The sequence below is a fragment of the Saccopteryx leptura genome, chromosome 2, assembly GCF_036850995.1.
Source record: "Saccopteryx leptura isolate mSacLep1 chromosome 2, mSacLep1_pri_phased_curated, whole genome shotgun sequence".
Lineage (NCBI taxonomy): Eukaryota > Metazoa > Chordata > Mammalia > Chiroptera > Emballonuridae > Saccopteryx > Saccopteryx leptura.
The window spans coordinates 273,295,990-273,314,908 of record NC_089504.1 but is presented as its reverse complement, the minus strand read 5'-3'; the positions used below and the strand labels follow the sequence as shown (position 1 = coordinate 273,314,908).

At 50.6% G+C, this 18,919-nt stretch overlaps 1 protein-coding gene across 2 annotated transcripts in view; it reads left to right on the top strand.

The window, feature by feature from the left end:
• Nucleotides 1-1,824: 1,824 nt before the first annotated feature.
• The window catches only part of CAMK1G (calcium/calmodulin dependent protein kinase IG), a 30,187-nt gene continuing 13,092 nt past the window's right edge, over nt 1,825-18,919 (top strand). Inside the window, exons 1-4 of one of the 2 annotated variants that reach the window (XM_066361835.1) lie at nt 1,836-1,877; nt 4,731-4,850; nt 12,481-12,601; nt 17,299-17,427. In XM_066361835.1, the coding sequence (XP_066217932.1) occupies nt 4,814-4,850; nt 12,481-12,601; nt 17,299-17,427 (287 nt within the window). In that variant the 5' untranslated portion in view covers nt 1,836-1,877; nt 4,731-4,813. Of the gene's footprint in view, nt 1,878-4,730; nt 4,851-12,480; nt 12,602-17,298; nt 17,428-18,919 lie in introns of both variants that reach the window. The other variant, XM_066361836.1, reaches the window with a different exon arrangement.

The following is an 18,919-nucleotide window of genomic DNA, read 5'->3' as shown; positions in this document are numbered from 1 at the left end:
CTCTATAGCCTCTGCCTCAGGCGCTAGAATGGCCCTGGTTGCAACAGAGCAATGCCCCAGGTGGGCACGCCGGGTGGATCCCAGTCGGGCGCATGCGGGAGTCTGTCTGACTGCCTCCCATTTCCAACTTCAGAAAAATACAAAAAAATAAAAATAAAGAATAAAAGTTGGAGATAATGCAATGTTAGCACACATTCATTGATTACTTGCCATGTGCCAGTCACTGTTTTAAGCAAAAGCATTCTGTCCCATTCCACCCTACAAGTGTAGGAAATAAGTTCAGAAATTATCTCGTTTTACAGATGAAAAAACTGAGGCACAGGGAGCTTAAGCCACTTGTTCAAAGTCACCCAGGCAGTCAATGGATGATACAGGAGTCCAATCTAAAGCCCCTTTCCAGAGCCACTCTTCACTGTCCCCATAGATCACCTTACCTGCAGACCAATTAGAGCCTAATTTGTTACAATAGTACCTCAGAGAGGATGATGGCCTGAATTAATATTATAGAGATGAAATATTAAAAAGGCAGCATTTAGTTACCACCTTTTGTGTAAGAAATATATAATACATATATAATCATTTGCTTGTATCTACATAAACAAATACTGGAGAGATACATGAGGGCAGGGGAAGGGGAGGGGTGGGTGGGGCGTGGAGAGGGTGAGACACCCCAGTGCATGCCTTTTAATATAGTTCCAAGGTCTGACCCATATGAATGTATTTGTTCAAAAAACACATAAGTGATGTAAAATGAAAAAGCACAATTCTACTTCAAAGGGCAATTGGAAGTGCCTCGCAGCTGACTAGATCTGTAAGGCAGTAAGAGAGACAGCATGCCCAGGAAAGCGAGTGTTCAGGAAGACGAAAGTCCCCTAGCCTGGCTGGGAAGAACCCGAGGAGAGGGCTTTGAAGGAGGCACGGACAGCAGAGGACACGTGGACGTTGAGGTTAAGGTAGACAACCCAGACGGGGGTGTTGATTTGGGAAATTCCCGTGAAGATCCCATGAGTGGGTGTTAAGATTAAGGGGAATGTAGGGAATCAGAAGCAAGAAGGCAGAAGAGGTTCAAGGAAGCTACACTGAAGGTCAAGGGCAGGACGAGGAGATGAGTGTGAGGGACCAGAGGGGACCGAGTTTCCAAGGAGGGATGTGGCCTCCTACGGTCTAATCAGTTAGGACTGAGAAGATGGTAGGTTTGGGGATCAGAATGCTGTGCTTCTACAAACAGGGGAGAGGAAACATCAGATTTACTGGGTGAAACCATTCGACATAGGGTCCCCCTGTGGGACATCCAATGACTTCTCTGTGAGAGACATCAAGCCAGATACTGAGGGCTGTTCAGTCTCTACATTATTCAGGGTAGAAGCCCTACTGCTCAGGTAGGTGTTTTTAGACAACACACCCCAGCCACCGAGTGGTTAAGAGGGAAACTGAGGCAGGAAGACCTAGAAAGCTTCTTGGATTTTCTGTTGTCACCCCATTCAGGGAAATGGAAAGCTCTAATCTGATGTTTTGTTTTGCTTTTTATTTTTCCTCTCTCTTTCCACCCATCAACACAAACACAATTACATGCACGCACGCATACACACACACACGCAGCATCAAAGGGCCCCTTTGCAAAAGCATTTTTCTGGATCAGACTAAATGCTGCTGGGAGGGAGGGACAGTGGAGCAGAGGAAAGGAAGGAGAGACACCAGCCACCTAGCTACTTTTCCTCCCCTTTAAGGCTGCCTGGTTACGGTCCTGGGAAAGAAAACCCCTGCATTCCTCCCCTTTAATTCAGTTTATTGTTAAAGCGCTGGAGCAGCTAATCCTCACAGACCTGTAGGAGCTGGAGTGGGAGCACCAGGAGCACCAATTCTTTCTGAGTCCCTGGGTAAGGTGAACCTGTTTCTTTTCTTGATTTTAGGAGGTTCCCTTGCTTAGTGGGAGGCAGGTGGCTCCTAGACAGTGGGGTTGAAGAGCCACTTTTGTGAGCAACTTGGGTGTTTATTTCAGCCTCAGTCCCAGTTTTGCCTGATTCTTGTGTTGTCAAGGGTAAGTTGTAGCTGCCTTGGAAAATAAGTCTCAATGGGGGTTCAGGTGGGACCGCCATTGGGAGCCATCTGGCCATCACTTTGGGGTCGGCTTGAGTGGGAACCTCTTGGACTTCTGGGCAGGAAAAGGGGAGCCACATTTCTGTGGCCCTCCTGCAATGCCTCCTGCAGGCTGATTCCAGGGACAGTCCTCCTCGGGGCTCCGTGCCTGGGACAGCTGGGCCATCTGCAGGGTGTCAGGACCCCCCCTCGCATGCTGCACCCCTACCTCCTCCTCAGCCTTCATCTCTTAACCTCTCTGACCCCATCTGTCACATGGGGCAATGCCCGGTCTGCCTATCCATCTGGGTTGTGGTGAAGATTAGGACAGCCAGTGGGCAAAGAAGAGGTTTGTAAACAGCCTGTGGCTCTGCAACCCCATGGAAGGTGAACCAGCCTCAGCCACCTGGCAGGGTCCAGGGACAGGTTCCAGCTCCATGTCCCTGGCTACATTAGGATGGAGAACTCAGCCACCAAGAGCAGGAGGGATCTCTGTCGGTCACAAAATCACTCCTTCACCTTCCCCAGGGGTGCATCCAGCTCCATAGCTTTTAAACTTCCCTAGCTCAGTTCTCAGGTAAAGATGCTAAAAGGTCTGGATTCACCAACACCACCGCCAGCCACGCTGGCCCCTTCTCTCCACGTAACTTTGACGCACAGACCTTAACCCTGAGGCTCCCAGAGGCGCTGGCAGGGCTTGCGGGTCTGGCTGCTCTGGTTGCATGCGTGGCTGGCCGGCTGCTCGCTCTGGAGCCAGATAAATTGATCATGAGGAAAATCGCTGAGAAGGGTCAAGAGAGTGAAGCGGGTTCCGTTTGGGGTAAGGAGATGATCTTTTCCCAGACCAGAGGCTGGAGACAGAGCCTGGCCCCTGGCAGCCCTACTGATCCAAGCTTAACCAGGGGCAACAGCGAGACCCAAGAAGTGAGACCACAAAGTGCTTAGTAATACCGGATATGGGGACTACACCTCACAGTGGATAATGTGCTTTTTCTTAATCATCTTTAGGAAAAGTCCACCAGGCTCTTGAATCAAGTAGTATTTCTCCTCTAATCTAGATGAGACCACTGAGACGCAAAAAGGTTAAACGGTTTGCCTGGGGTTGCAAAGCTGGGTACTGGCAGTATCCACTTGATGACAGTAGCGTTTGAACCCAGTCACATAATCAGTGACCTTTCCTGATACTCCAAATAGCTACCATATGTGTGTGTGGGAGGGGGTGGGCGGGGAGGGGTGTGTTAAGAGCGCTCTTTAGAAAGAGGGGGTAAAACTTTGGGACAGAAGCCCCAGGTTAGAGTGAGAAAAGGTTTGGGCTGGATCAGGGAGAGCCTAGGCTAGGGCAGTAGATGTCTCAGGCCCCAGCCTCAATGCTGAGAAATCTCAGTGCTCCCAGGATGCAGGCTTTCCTCCATCCGCCGAACCATGTGTTTGGGCAGGGGAGGGGGTGCAGTCAGGTTTGGCAATTGCCAGAAAGCATCCTAAGGGTGAGGAAAGAGGCAACAGGTTACGTGGTAGGGGGACTAGAAGGCTGCCGTTGGCTGTATTTACCATCTGCTTGCTTTGGGGCATTTCGCTTAACATGTCTACTCCTCAGGACGCCCACTATAAAATGGGGTTCATTTTGAAAGGCAGCAAGCAGTGAGGCTGTAAAAGAGATAGATGATGATGCAGGTGAGGTGCCTAGCACGGTGCCCCACCCAGGCGATCAGCCCTGGGCAGGCCGGCCGGGACTGAACAGAATCCTAAGAGGAGCATGCCTCCCTGGCCCTGTCTCCCCGACTTACGCACGCACAGAGCCATAAATAAATTGTCAACGAGTGGCTGCGAGGGATGGGGCCCAGCCGCAGCCTGCGGAGCCCGCGGAGTGAATGAGCTGCAGGATGAATGAGGGAGGTGGGGCGGCTAAGTGCGAAGCGGCTGTGTGGGGCGCTACAACTGCAGGCACGCCACTGTCCACGACAACCGGGCGGGGGCAGGGGCGGGGCCGGAGGAGGGGCCGGGGCGGCTGCCAAAATGAACGCCCGTCAGCCAGTCCGTGGGGGTCAGAGGCCTGCCAGGGCTAGGATGATTGTCAAACCTGGTGTCCAGTGTCCTGGGACGGAAGGCTGGTCACGCAGAGCTTCTTGCCACAGCCACCCTGAGCCACCCTGTGCTGCCCCCTGCGCCCCCTCCCCCAGTGGAGATCGTGCGTCCACCTTCCGGGAGGCTCAGTAGAATGTCTGGCTGGGGTGCTCTATAGGAATTAGCTCCACACCTGTTCAAAGGAGGCACCTATTGCATGGGAGTTCAGCTCAAAGGCAGCGAGCGGGTTGCAGACACACAGAAGTAATACCCTTCAAAACTCCTTAGAAAAGGGCCTGGGGTGGCGATGAGCCCGTGAGAGAAAAACCAACACCAGCGGTGTTTCCTACAATATTGCAACAGATCTCTGTTTCCTTAGTTGAGCACCAGATGAGGTAGTTGGTTTGCATTTCTGGGCCGTGCTGTATGAAAATGTATATGTCTTGACACACTTCGGAATCACAGCAAGGAAAGAGGCTCACGCTGTGACAGGCAGAGGTGTGTGGGAGCCGCGACCAGCTGCGAAAACAGCCGTCACGTCTCCTGTCCTGCGCTCACCCCTATTTAAGTCAGGTTTCCCTCTCTCTCCCCAGTGCTTGGTGTTTAATTCCTGTGCCTGTAGGCTGGGCCCCCTGCACAGCTCATTAGAGGTTGCAGAGAGCTTTCATGCCCACTGATGTACTGGACTTCCACAGGAATGCTGAGCAATAGAGGTCAGTATTCCCATTCAGCAAATGAGGAAACTGAGGCTCACTGTGGTTAGAAACCCATTAAGAGTAAGTAGCACCCCCTGCTCTCTCCAGTGACTCCTGGGTGTTGACCTCTCAGGCACCAAATGAAACCCTAGAGAATGATCCTCATTTCCTAGGTGAGCGGCACACAATAAACCATCAGCGACATGTAAATTCTGGCTTGTCACTGCAGCAGGGGGCATCTGGTTAAACGTAAATGCGGATCTGAGCCTGAAATAAACTGCAGAGGCAATTGAGAAATGTCCTTCCTCAGTGATTTTATGAACAGAAACTGGCAAGCAGAGTTGGCCTCTGAGACGCAGGACAAGTGGGAGGGCTGGGGATGGACTCCATGTTCCTTAGAAGTTCTTTCCAGCCGGAAGTCTCCAGGAGGCTCTAGTAGCATGCAGGGCCGGGCTCTGGACAGCCGACCAGCCACTAGAGTTGTAGCCCTTGAATCAGAACCTGGTTCTGACAGCACACACAGCCCCAGCCGCGTGCCTGTGACTTCGTGAGGAGAGCAGGACTGTGAGTGGTGGCAGCAGGCTGCTGGAAAATTCATATCCTGCTCAAAAAATGGAGAAGCACAGAACATCGGAGATGGCCTAGTCCCCGTTTCTCAAAGTGAGCTCTGAGCAATCCTAGATTCTTCTAGGTAGCAGTAGGTGTTACAAAATAAGAGAGTTTCATAGTCTTTGGGAAATGCCAGGTTAAATACCATTAAGCAGGTGTCTTTAATAGTCCCCAGAACCTTTAATAAGCTACTGTGGATCATTAAGGACACCTGCTAATGGGCAGCAAATCTACTTTGTTCATATTCTCCTGGAACTAAAATTCAAAAAAAACAAACTTTAGGGAGCCTGACCAGGTGGTGGTGCAGCTGATAAGAGTGTCTGCCTAGGCCCTGGCCGGTTGGCTCAGTGGTAGAGCGTCGGCCTGGTGTGCGGGAGTCCCAGGTTCGATTCCCGGCCAGGGCACACAGGAGAAGTGCCCATCTGTTTCTCCACCCCTCCCCCTCTCCTTCCTTTCTGTCTCTCTCTTCCCCTCCCACAGCCAAGGCTCCATTGGAGTCAAGTTGGCCCGGGCGCTGAGGATGGCTCTGTGACCTCTGCCTCAGGCACTAGAATGGCTCTGGTTGCGGCAGAGCGACGCCCCAGATGGGCTGAGCATTGCCCCCTGGTGGGCATGCTGGGTGGATCCCGGTTGCGCGCATACGGGAGTCTGTCTGACTGCCTCTCCGTTTCCAACTTCAGAAAAAAAAAAAAAAAAAAAGAGCGTCGGCCTGGGATCCCAGATTTGAAACTTGAGGTTGCTGGCTTGAGCACAGTTTCATCCAGCTTGAGCGTGGGCTCACTGGCTTGAGCATGAGGTTACCAGTTCAAGTGTGGGATCATAGACGTGACTCCATGGTCACTGGCTTGAGCCCAAAGGTCGCTGGCTTGAGCAAGGCATCATTGGCTCAGCTGGAGCCCTCCCCCCAATCAAGGCACATATGAGAAAGCAATCAGTGAACAACTAAATTGCCACAATTACAAATCGATGCTTCTCATCTCTTTCCCTTCTTTCCTATCTCTCTCTCTCTTGCACTACAAACAAACAAACAAACAAATAAACTTCAGGAAAAACAATCTAGTCCAATCTCTTCTTTTCACCGAGGAGAGAGCTGGGAGCCCAGAGATGTATGGTGCCCTGCCTGGGGCTGCATAGCTCTCCGCTGCCCAGCCAGGAGTGGAGCCAGAACCTGAGTTCTTTCTTGTGTGCCTCTCAATCCAGAGCATGACAGAAAGTCCAGTATGGGCCCAAGTCCATGAACGGTGGGGCCCAGGCATGGAAACGCCCGACTATAGCCTTTCAGCCCCTTTATAACCAGGAGATTTACATACTGCCCAGCTCCTGTGCCCCAGCCTGCAGGCCAAGAGCAAATTCTTATGACAGATGATCCGATTGATAACCTCCTTCCCAAGACCCACAGGCCTTTCCGTGTCAGGCTCCAAAGAAATGAAAACCTATGGAAGCACAAGGCAGTCGTAGGGTGGCCCGATTCCTCAGAGGTGAGTGAGACAGCCGCCCTGGTCCCCCGGGAAGGCTCTGAGGTCTGCTCACCGGCCCGCGCAGCATGGGGAAGGCAGGCTGCTCTCCCCTTAGGTGGAGCTGACAGCCAGCCCCCGGGCCTGCAGGCTGCAGAGGCGATGTTCACAGATTCCCTCCTTCCCTGGCCCCATCTCCCTGGCTGTCAGTGTCCAGTTTAGGAGCAGGGCTGTGGGTTTGGGGAGCATATTGCATTGAGTTGAGCTGAATGCCTCTGTCTGAATTAAAACCTGCTGTTCCCAAGACTTTGGGACATCTTGTCAGGAGGGCTGACACTCTTAAGCAATTAGCCAGCTGATGGATTTAATTAGCGCCTTTAGTGCAGAATCATAAGTGATTGTGACTCAAAATAGGAAACGTTTGATAAGGAGGTTACAGGGAGGGCCTAGGGCAGTGGGGGGTCATGAGGTGGCTGGCACCTTCTGGGTATGGTGATGAGGAGGAGGAGGCCACTAAAGAGAGACCTCATTTGTACAGTTCTGTCCGGTGCGACTCTGCTCCTGTCATCATAGGGAGCCTGGGAAGGACTGAAAGACAGGGACGGCCCAAGGCAGAAGCATGAAGGGCACCTGCTTCTGGGCTCTCGGCCCAAATTCTCTCACCAGCACCTCATAAAGTCAGGCCAGACGGGCAGGGACCACATGGCCTGGTCCCAGCTCAGAGAGGGCTGCACTCAGGGCTATGCCCACCCCAAGGCTGTGTGTCCCACCCTCCAGGAAGAACTTTTCCCTCCATAGTCTTCTCCCAGCTGTGAAATTTCCCTCCAAGAGATCAGGAAGACGGTCCAAAAAATACCACTGAGCACTAGCAGGAGCCAGGCGCTGAGCTAGGCCCCAGGGAGACAGGGCTGGACTAGGTCTTGGTCCATAAGGAGTCACTGGTTAGTGAGAATATGACCTCAAACAAACACACAAGAGAATTTCAGATTATCAGATATGTGATGGAAGGCGGGCTCAAGCTCACATTATAGACTAAGGGGTGATGAGTCTAGATTGAATGGTCAGGGAAGGCTTCTTCAAGTGTCCTAGGGAAGTTCTGGGGACCAAGAACTGGACCTAGAGCCCACCCCAGGCCCTGTATTGTCTGTCCCAGAAGTGACAGTGATGGCAAAGAAGTGATACTTCTGTTCACAGTGAAAGCTTCAGAGAGGAGGTCCTACAGCCCACCCTTCCCAGGGTGCTGGGCTCCTTGCTGTTGCTCTCAAGAGCCATATCAAGACCACATCCCCCCACCCTTTGATACCCATCTTAAGTCCAACTCCTCTGCAAAGCAATCCCTGATCCACTCACCCTCCATCCGTCCTCCCAGGACTCCATCACTCATTCTCCTCATTCCCAAATACGGGCTGGACCCTCAGTATGTCCCAGCCTCAGTACCAGGCACTAGAGAGTCCGAGATGAGGAACGCTTGGCCCCTGCCCTTTAAGCTCTCACATTCTGGTGAGGGAAAGGGAAACCCACACGTAAACAATCAACCTATAGTCGACCTCTGAACCTTCTTGACCCTGACCCAATGAGCTCATTCATTTGCCAACTCCCATCAACTGGTCTGTGTTCTTAGGTACTTATTTATCTACCTCTGTTTCGTCTTTCCCACTTGATTGTAAGCACTTTCCAGGGCAGCCTCATCATAAAAATGTCTGTATTTGGTCCAGTGGGTATACAGGAGGTACTCAATAAATGCATGCTTAATGAAGGAGTGTTACCTCCACAACTCAAAGATAGTGCCATGTAACGAGGTCATTTCCTTTGCCAGGAGCTATTTTGCAGAATATTTTTTTCCCCAGAATATTCTTGAGGGTCTGGCCCTGTTGAGGAGGGACCAGACCCCTCCCCAAATGCAAGCACCCATGTGTCTCCTGCGCTGTGCGTGGGGGTCAGCTCTAATCCCAGAGAAGTCTACGGGGGCTGCTTCTCTACAGAGAAGTTTTGAAGCCCAGTAGAAATTATTACCAGAAACAGAGAGAGGTGGGAGTATTTTGGAAACAAGTGAGGGCATACTGCAGCTTCAGCCTTCTCAGAATGTGTTTCTTTTCCTCTGAAAGGGCCCTGAGGTTTCTCTGAGGTGGAGCAGGGGTGGGAATCAAGCAGGGGTTCAGATCTGGCCCCCCGACTTCTCCATGTAGCTCTGAAGATGGAACTGAATTGTTAGGATTGAGTGTATGGGAGGAGGGGTGGGCGGGAAAGATGTTTTCTTATAGCCTCACTTAGGCTAAGAATACTATGTTTTTAAGCTATTTAAGAGAGATGGGAAAGAAGGAACAGTGAGTACAGATCTGCTAATGAGGTGGTGATGCCTCCTGGAGAGCGAGCAAGCTGTCATTCCACGGGGGCTCCACAAGGGGGAGTAATGAATGCCCAGCTGAAGGCCAGAGCTGGAAAGAAGGCCTTGGATTGGCTACCTACCTGGAACAGCAGCGTAGGCAGCTCTGTTCTGTGGAAGAGGAGAGACAGAGAAGGGACACAAACTGACCCCATTGATTTGGTTCCTTTTAACGCCCACCGCTTCACCCCACATTCTTCAAGACTTTTCAGCTACCATATGTCTACACAGTAAGGAAGCATTTGGTCCAAGCCCAGGTGCCAACCACTCTGATAAGTGGAAGCTGCTAGATTTGGGGCTAAGAATCTGCAGCACGGTATCTGGCTAAAGATAGCCCTCTATTGTAATATTTCATCTTCCTCCAGCAGTCTCTGCCAGTCAGGGTCCGTTTGTCTCCACCTTGTAGACTGTGTCCTCAAAGGCCAGGACGCGTGCTTCCCTGGCTAGTGCCGTGGTCCCTCTGGGATGCCACTCTGTCAAAAGGGAGCCAACCAACACATGCGCCTGGAGTTACAGCACAAGCCACCAGATCCACACTTGGCTGTATGGAATGTGTGTTTCAGAATCAAACAGCTAGGTTGCAAATGTACACACTATACTAAAATGTGCAAAGAAAACAAGAGATCCTTTATTTCCTATAGGATCTCACCCTGCTAGGCAGCAATGGGAAACTTTGCATTTAAACTTGTTCATTATAACATCCCAGATTTAATAAAGAGTCTCATTTAGCGCTTTATAAAGTGTCTTTCAGGAGAACACAGCCTCGAAAGGGCGTTTCCTGCTCCTGTTCTAGCTCCAGGTGGCATTGTATGTGGTGACCTGGTTTTAGTACAGGAGAGAAGGGACTTACCAGGGACCTGGAATCCCAATTGTCTGGGATCTCAAAAGAAGCTGACTGGTGACCTCTGAGGTGTGACTGGCTCCATCTGGCCTGTGGAATGTCATGCTGACACCCTCCACAGAAGGCCTCAGCCCAGCCATTTACTTCCACCTGAGACTCCCTGATTGTCATCATCTCTTTCTAGACCCCAGGTGACATTCCCTCTAGCAGCAATATATGCCCTCACCAGGGCCGTGGGTAGAGGTAGAGGGGTGCTGATAAATGTTTAACATCTGGTTATCGGACGGTAGGGGGAAGAGAGAGGAGAAGCCTTGGTTGTAGCATTTGTCTGTTGCCATGGTGTAAATACTCCCACCATGCCCCATTTCACACTAACAACATGAGGCCACTAAACATGGATCCAAAAAGAAACATGTGCAGTCAGCTGTCAGGAGCTAGTACAAGCTGCTGCAGCCCCACACAGGCCCCGGGGAACTTCCACAGTCATGCAATGCCATCGCTCAGCAGTCCCTCTGGGCCTGCCCCATCATTACTTTCTGCCCTCTTAGATGTGGCTGCAGCCAGAGAACCCCCTAGGCTTATATCCTCCCACCAACAGGGGCCTGGGTAGCCCCCTATCTATTCCTGGATGGGTGTTAGCAAAGATGTGTGCTTCTGACAACTACACCATTTGTCTCCGCATCTTGTCCCCAGGACCCTCTCGGGCCAAAAGTATCAGTCTTTCCATGCCTGTCCTCTCTGGCAAAGGACTTCACTTGTGTCATATCCTTCTTATTCCCAGGGTCTAAGCCTCACAGTGACGTCTTAATGGCAGAAGAGGTTTCCTTCTATATTATAGAAATTATTTTATGACATGAGTCCTCCAGATGGGCACCACCAAGAATGAGAAAACATCAACTTAATATCCCCCAAATATTATCTCTGTTACAACTGTTTAATATGAATGATACAATATGCTAAGTCTCTCCAAACACCATTTCTGTTTACTCTTCACCAGAACCAGAAGATGAATTAATGGACTCAAAAGTTATCAATCTGTTTAAGGCAATTTAGTAACTAGCATAGATAGATTTAAACTCAGTCTGACCTCCTAACCTCTGCCCTTTACCTAATGCTACACTGTGGAGGCACAAACTTTCTCTTTGTTCTAAATCTATTATAAGACCCCATGGATTATATTGGCTTTTTTTTTTAATGGGTAAGGGGGGGTATTACCTAAGACATACAGCCGTTAGACACACTTTCCTCCTTCTCTGTCAAGTCCAAGAAGTCTGTGGGAGAAGGGTGCTGGCAGAAATGTGTCTCACCCACCACCCCCAGAAACTCAGCACCCCTCCATCCAGCTATACTCGGGTAGCTGGCCAGAGTGCCTAAAGGAACAGAATCCTTCCAACCCACCCAGTCACACTCCAAGAACATGCTTGTCTCTAGTAATTGTGACTTCAGAAAGGGCACCATCACCCCGGGATGTTTCTACCGGAAGCATGAGTCAGTCTAGACTCCTCCCACCCCACCATAGACACATCACCGAGTATCACAGAACATTGGACCTCCAGAACATATCCCGGGTCCACCCACTTCTCTCCTTCCCTGCCACCATGGTCCAAGCCACTGTCATCTCTCTTTTGTAGGTTTCTGCCCTCTACCTAGCCTCCTGCCTCCTCACTCCCCAGGGAGGCAGGGACATCATCTGTGCTGTCCATCAGGACATATCCAGCACCTGGCATATCATAGGTGTTGACCACTGAATATGGTAACTTCAGAGCTCTGATATTAAAGCTAGGACATGAGTCGGGTCAGATTTTAATGAATAACTATTTTCCCAGCACTGTGCTATGTGTGGAAGGAGTTACAGAGGAACACATGCTCATTCGTCTAGCATCCGTTCATTTAATCTGGAACAGGTGAGAGAGAGATGGGAGTAGGACGGCTGGCACTGGGGCAGGGGCAGAGCTGGGGTGATAGGAAAGGAAGTTGGACTGACCCTGCAATGTGAATAAACACCCGGGGTATCACCTGGTAACATGGGAAATGGCTCAGCTCAGCAGGTCCCCTCAGGATGGATAATCCCATGTTAATCTATCCATGTATGTTATTGCCCTTAACTGCATATATGCAAAGTAGAGTCTCCACTGCAGAAGAGCCTCTGAACTCCTTGAGCGTGGCAGGCACAATGGGCATGAGGTGGGAACTCAATAAATTTGTTGCGGTAATTTACATAGCAAGTGGAGAGAATAGTCTCATCTTTGCCAGTTAGCCAGGTTGTACTCTTCATCCTAGTTGTTCAATTCTTTTTGCACCTTATCTCATCCTACCTGAGAAATCCGCTGACAGACCCTTTCTTCCCTTCCTTAAACAAAGCGTCCCCGGAAACTTCAACTCTGGAGGCGATGGGTCGAAAGGAAGAGGATGACTGCAGCACCTGGAAGAAGCAGACCACCAACATCCGCAAAACCTTCATCTTCATGGAAGTGCTGGGCTCGTGAGTGCCGGGAGCGGTGTGGGGCTGGGTCGCCTGGGTGGGGGTGGGGTGGGGAAGGAGTTGTTTCCGGCCAGCAGAGACCAGTAAATTGGGACGTTGTCTTGGCGCGCCTAGGGACCTAAGGAGGTGGAGCAGGGCTTCATGGGGGAGAGTAGGGGACGCTGCTTTAGGGGAGTACACACAGGAGTCATTTCCATACCCTGCAGCCTCAGGGAACACCAACTCTTCCCGGGCTTCCACCTCCTGACCCACGCCAGGCCCCGCCTACCTCCCCCTCTCCACAGCTGTGCGTTCTTGTCCTGGTTGGAGGGAAGAGACTTAATGAGCACTTCTGGAGAGGCAGTGACCCTAGAACTTTCGGGGGCCTCCTCACCGGACAGTGAAAGGTCAACCCCACCGTCGACTATAGATGGAAGGAAACGAGCTTTGAAGGTGGCCCAGAGCTGGATCAGCTCCTACCCACCACCATCTCTGCCCCATGGCTAAAGGCTGTGCTGGAAAATCAAATTCCACTGCAGCACACACACCCCCACCTCCCGCCAGGCGCAGGTGCGGGGAGCTCCCCACTGAGTCCCGCCTCTCCTGTGGGAGGGCACCGCCTCCAACGCTGGCTGGCACCACCTCTGAGCCACTGAGCCACCGGCTCCCAGTGCCTCAGAACCCCAGCTGGTCAGCTAATTAGTCTGGGCTAATTGGGCCGGGGCCTGGGGAATGAGGGGCAGTGAGCGGGTTGTCCAGTTAAGCAAGCTCTCCCTTTGGCCAGCTCGAGCTAAGTTTAGCTCCCTCTGTCTTGGCTAAGGGGCAGTGACCTCAGGCAGAGAGGTGGCCACCCCTGCTGTGGACGGAGAGGAACCAGGCTCAGCAGAGGAGGCCTCTGGACCCCCCTGCCCAGGCAGGGGTCGGGCTCGGTGCACGCAGGATCCCGGCAGCGGTCCCGTCCTCAGAGCACTGGCCCTCCATCAAGGGCCTTTGCCAAGACGGGGGTGGCTAGAGAGGGGTTTTTTGGCAAAAGGGAGAGGAACAGGACTCATGAGTGAATCATGAAACAGTTTGCTAAGCAGCCCAAAAATCAAGAGAAGGAGGGAGAAGGAAGCCTGGCTTGACAGAAGCCCGTTCACCGTCTACTTAGACTCGTGCTGTGGGACTGTCAGAGACGGATACACGGGGCCATCACGGAGCTCAGCAAATCTGCCACAGCAGCTCCGAAACCCAGGGGACGGCCGTGCCACCTGGGCAGCTCGCCCTCTAACTGTGAAAATGTTTACGTAAATAAGAGGTGAAATAATAGTACAGTGACCACCGACACACCCACCTCCTAAATGCAGCAATTGTTAACACTTCGCCACATTTGTTTTACACACACACACACACACACACACACGCATGCATGCACACTCGCTAACTGATTTGTAAACTAGTTGCAAGCATCATCACACATGGCTTCTGCATCCTTCTGCCTGCCTCTCCTAAGAATAAAGGCATTGTCTTCTGTATCCACATCATTTTCACACTCAAAAATAATAATAACTTCCTATTATTTTGTTTTTGAAAAATTCAGATTCCCTGCCCCAGGCTTGCTAAACTGGGATTTGGGAAGCTGAGACTCAGCAGCCAGGAATCTGTATCTGTATTTTTTTTTATTTTTTTTACAGAGACAGAGAGAGAGTCAGAGAGAGGGATAGATAGGGACAGATAGACAGGAAAGGAGAGAGATGAGAAGCATCAATCATCAATTTTTTATTGTGGCGCTTTAGTTGTTCATTGATTGCTTTCTCAAACGTGCCTTGATCATGGAACAACAGCAGACTGAGTGACCCCTTTGCTCAAGCCAGCGACCTTGGGCTCAAGCTGGTGAGCTTTGCTCAAACCAGATGAGCCCACGCTCAAGCTGACAACCTCGGGGTCTCGAACCTGGGTCCTCCACATCCCAGTCTGACGCTCTGTCTACTACGCCACCGCCTGGTCAGGCTGTACCTGTATTTCAAGTGCTCCTGGCGGCTCTAACATAGCCAGCCCCGACTGATTTGGCAGAACCGAGAGGACAAGACAGGGTCAAGTCACTGTTGCTGCAGTTAGGGCTGAGGAGGTGGAGTTAGGTGCTCAGGAGGGGGACAGGCGGCCCCACAGTGCAGCTGAGGGGGAGCAGTGGGCAGGGCAGACTCCCCCATTCAGGATGCACCAGAACCCCATGGCCAAGTCCTCGTCTTTTTAGCTCTCAGCTCCTCTGCAACAACCCACCCGAGAGGGTAAGCTATTGCTAAATCTTCCCAGACACCACCCACAATTCTAGGGCCCTAGGACAGCATAGGGACACTGGGTAAAGCCAGTCCATAGTTGGAGGTATGTCACCCAGGCCTCCGCCTTTCACTGCCCAGGAAGAGATTTTTCTCCATGGTCCCGGCCCTGACCTCGGTACCACCCAGGCTCCCTGCAAGAGCGGAGAGAGCTATTCAGAGCAGGAAATGAAAACTGAGTTCTATTCAAGCCAGGACTCCTGGCTCTGAAGGCTCTACCCCGCTTGCCTTCTGACCCAAACAACCTTGATTGCTCAAAACTGGCTCCCTGCTCCCCAATCTGACAGATGGCACAATTAAGTCTTCTCATCCCTCTCCTTTGTCCCTGCCCCTCCCCCCACAGCCTGGGGCAGAATCATTTCAGATTGCCACAACAGGTGCCACTGACACACACCCGATGTAAAGGGCACCCCAGGAAGACCTTAATTTAATCTCATTCCACAAGAGGACTCAGAGTGAGCGACAGCTTTGAAATGAGGGGATCGTTCCTGTGTGATTGTAGAGGTAAAGGTGAGAGAAGAACTCAGGGTAGATTGTAAAATGTCACAGCTGGAAGGAATCGCAAAGGCCAGTGGTTCAACTCTCCGTTTATAGATGAGAACAGTGGCGTCTCCGCGCTACCTGCTGTTCCGCATCTCCATGCTTTTTCTCATGCTTCTTCCCCCAGCCCCACCTGAAACATCACTTTCAAGTCCGTGCCCCCCCCCCCCCCACCCAGCCCACTGGACTCTCATTCATTCCTTTAAACTGAGTTCAGGGTGTTCTTAAGTCAGACAGCCATGAGTTATGTCCTCCTCAGCTATCCCAATGGTCACTCTGTACACATTAGGGAAAAAATCACCCTTTTCTCTAGCCTGCTGTCTGCTGAGGGGAAATGCAGTAATTACCAGATGAAAATATACAGTGGCTCCAAGGTGAATGGCAGTGCCGGAATCGCGCCGGCACAGCCTGCCCAACCATAGCAGAGGTCGTGTCTTAAGTGTCCGTTGCCCTTGATCTCATAGTACCTCCTGCTTCTCTGAGTGTGTCTGTCTCTCTCGCTAGAGTCTAAGCTAGACTCAAACTGATCCTAGAGCCTGACACAGAGGTTCTGTCAGCACAACAAGTATTTGCTGAATGTCTGGTAACATTTCTCACATATTAATTGCTTGCTTGTCTGTGTTCTTCACCAGTCTACAGGCACCTCAGGTGCAGAAACGTATCCCTTTATCTGCAGTGCCTAAGACTCAGCAAGTGCTCAATAGGTCTTGATTAAAGGAATGAGTGAGTGAATGAGTGGACAAGCTCTGAAGGCTCTGATTCACTCAGTTCCCAGTGCAGCTGGGGGAAACAGGAAACTCAGACACAGGAAACACCAAGTATTTTCTGATGAGGATTCTCAAAGTCCTTTCACCAAGTTGACTGCTGGCGGGCCTTCATTTCGGAACACCCACCTGGCAGGGAGAGCATGATTCAGCTGTTTCCTCACTGAAACTTTATCTCCTACTGGAACTTCTCCCTAATGGTATTCAGATAACAATAATAAATATAGTATCTAATACATGTGGTTTAATAGATGTCAGGAATACTTTTAAGCACTTTTGTTAACTTATTTAATCTTGTAAACAACCACGTGAATCAGATACTGTTGATAGTCACACTTTTCAGATAAAGAAACTGGGTAAATAGAAGTTAACTGTCTTGTCACCCAAAAAGCTGGGATTCTAACACGGGCAGTCCGGCTCCAGCACCTACTGCTAGCTAACTGCTGTTCTGATGCCCCCCTTCAAACCAAGAAGCCTGGGATTTGGAATCCCACACTGCGTCTCTATTGGGTTCCATCCCTTCTGTCTTCAGACTCCTGCCCTGAGCTGCTGGGCTCTGTCCTCCACTCCTCCAGATGCTGCTGAATGAGGAGACACTCAGCACTCCTCTCTTACCTCTGGTCATTGGTTCAGGGTGATTATTACCATCTATGGCACATACAGGGGTCTCTTCTCACTCACTGTGTCTGAGTCCTGTCCCCAGGTGCTACCTCCAACTGCCACTCTGGTGTGCCACACGGTGGCATTTGGGGGGAAGAAAAGTAATTTGACTCTGTCTGCAGTGACCTTTCTTTAATGGATTTGCCAAGAGAAGGAATCTCTCCATAGCAGAGTCTCTGGGAGTCCTTCCCAAATGATAGATCCAGGAAATAGCACCTCCTAGTTCCTAAGTCTGTAGGAAAATCTTTTCTTTCTCACGTGATGAATGGACACAAGAAAGGACACAATGGCGTGTCAGATAGGTTCTGCTCATCGGGTGCCCACGAGGACAATGGAATGAGTTACTAGCCACATCTTTGCCTTATTGACCCTTCGGTTTTGACTCCAGCAATGTTCTCCCCCCGGGACTCATTGTTGCCTCCTGGTGTCTTCTACTCAGAGGGGCTTTTTCAGAAGTTTTCCTGGTGAAGCAAAGGGTGACTGGGAAGCTCTACGCCCTGAAGTGCATCAAGAAGTCTCCAGCCTTCCGGGACAGCAGCCTGGAGAATGAGATCGCGGTGTTGAAAAGGTGCGTGGGTCTTAGGGTCGGAGGCAGATTAAGGTCAGTTGAGGCCCCGGGCGCCAAAGAAAATATTGGGCCCCTTACATTAGAAAAAAGTGTAAAGTTGGGGTTTTGCAGGGCCCTTCAGAAGTCGGGGCCCAGGGCGTGCACCCTGTGCGCCCGCCGTTAAATCCGCCTCTGCGTAGGGTTGGTCGAGTACAGCTGAGGGATCACAACATTTCCTTCATAAACTACCTTCAAGAAGGACTGGGGCTGGATTTTCACACCAAAAGGCATTGCTCCCTTCGAGTTAGCTAATGGGTCAGTTTGATTAATCAACTAAGTTTAGCTAGACAGCTGTCTTGGCTGAATTTTTTTTTTTCGCAAATTATCTAGTGAACCAACAGATAGCTGAGCTGATTTGTGCACATAGACAAGAGGGTAATTATCTCAAAGGAACGAAAATCAATTGAGGGCTATCCCCAGGAAGAATTGATAATTAAGAAAGCAGCCTAAGACTTGGAAATCAACCTCAATTTGCTCCAAATCAAATGTAAGGTTAGCACCCCAAGCATCACCATGGAGGCTACACTAGCCAATCATAATGTTTCCAGCAGGATGCATATGACAAACCCTTGTGGCTCTCCTTTGGTGTGCCAAAAGTATAGTAGGCATCAGGACCACAAGACTGAAGCCAACAAAATTCCTTACACTCAGGAGCTCACACTTTCTGGGTAGGGACAGAGGTACTCATAACAAACTCTGTTCTCATGAGATGGGAGCCACATCAGCAGAGGACAGAGTTTGAAGGAGACAGGGATTCACTTTGCTTACCTGTGTTTTTTTTATGAGTTATGGATCATTAGGTATATTTTCAAAGAAGAAGAACCTTTGACGGATGAGTAGAATTTTGTGGAGACGGGAAGGGCAAGGCAAAAAAGGAGTTCAGACCAGGAATAGTGTATGCTTTAATATAGAATCATGGAGCTGCAAGCATGGTGAGGAAAGAGTTAGTATTGGAAGCCCCTGAACTCAGAGTGAGCACTGTCAAGGGACAGGAAATGAAAAGAAAGTGGCCAAGTGGGACCTGATTCTAAAGGGTCTTGGCTGTCGCGATAAAGACTGTTGGCTTTATTCTGTGGGCAAAGAAAAGTCATCAAAGGATTCGATGATTGACATAATCAGATTTCTATTTTAGAGCTCTCCCTCACAAGCATGGTGAAGGATGGATTGGGGGATGCCAGCATGGAGGATGGGAGACCAAGATTTTCTCAGTAACCTAGGCAAGAGATGAGGATGCAAGCAAAGAAGCGGCAGGATCACGTCATGGCAAGAAGACCGGGGTTAGGAGGAATTGCAGAGAGAGAAGTGATTGGGTTTGGGATTGGCTGGTAGGACGGTAAAGAGAAAAGCATTAAAAATGACTCAGACTGAGTGATTAAGTGGACGGTAATATCATCACTTGGGAGAGAAAACAAAAAGGATATGTCCGCTTAGAGAAAATAGAAAGAAATTGATT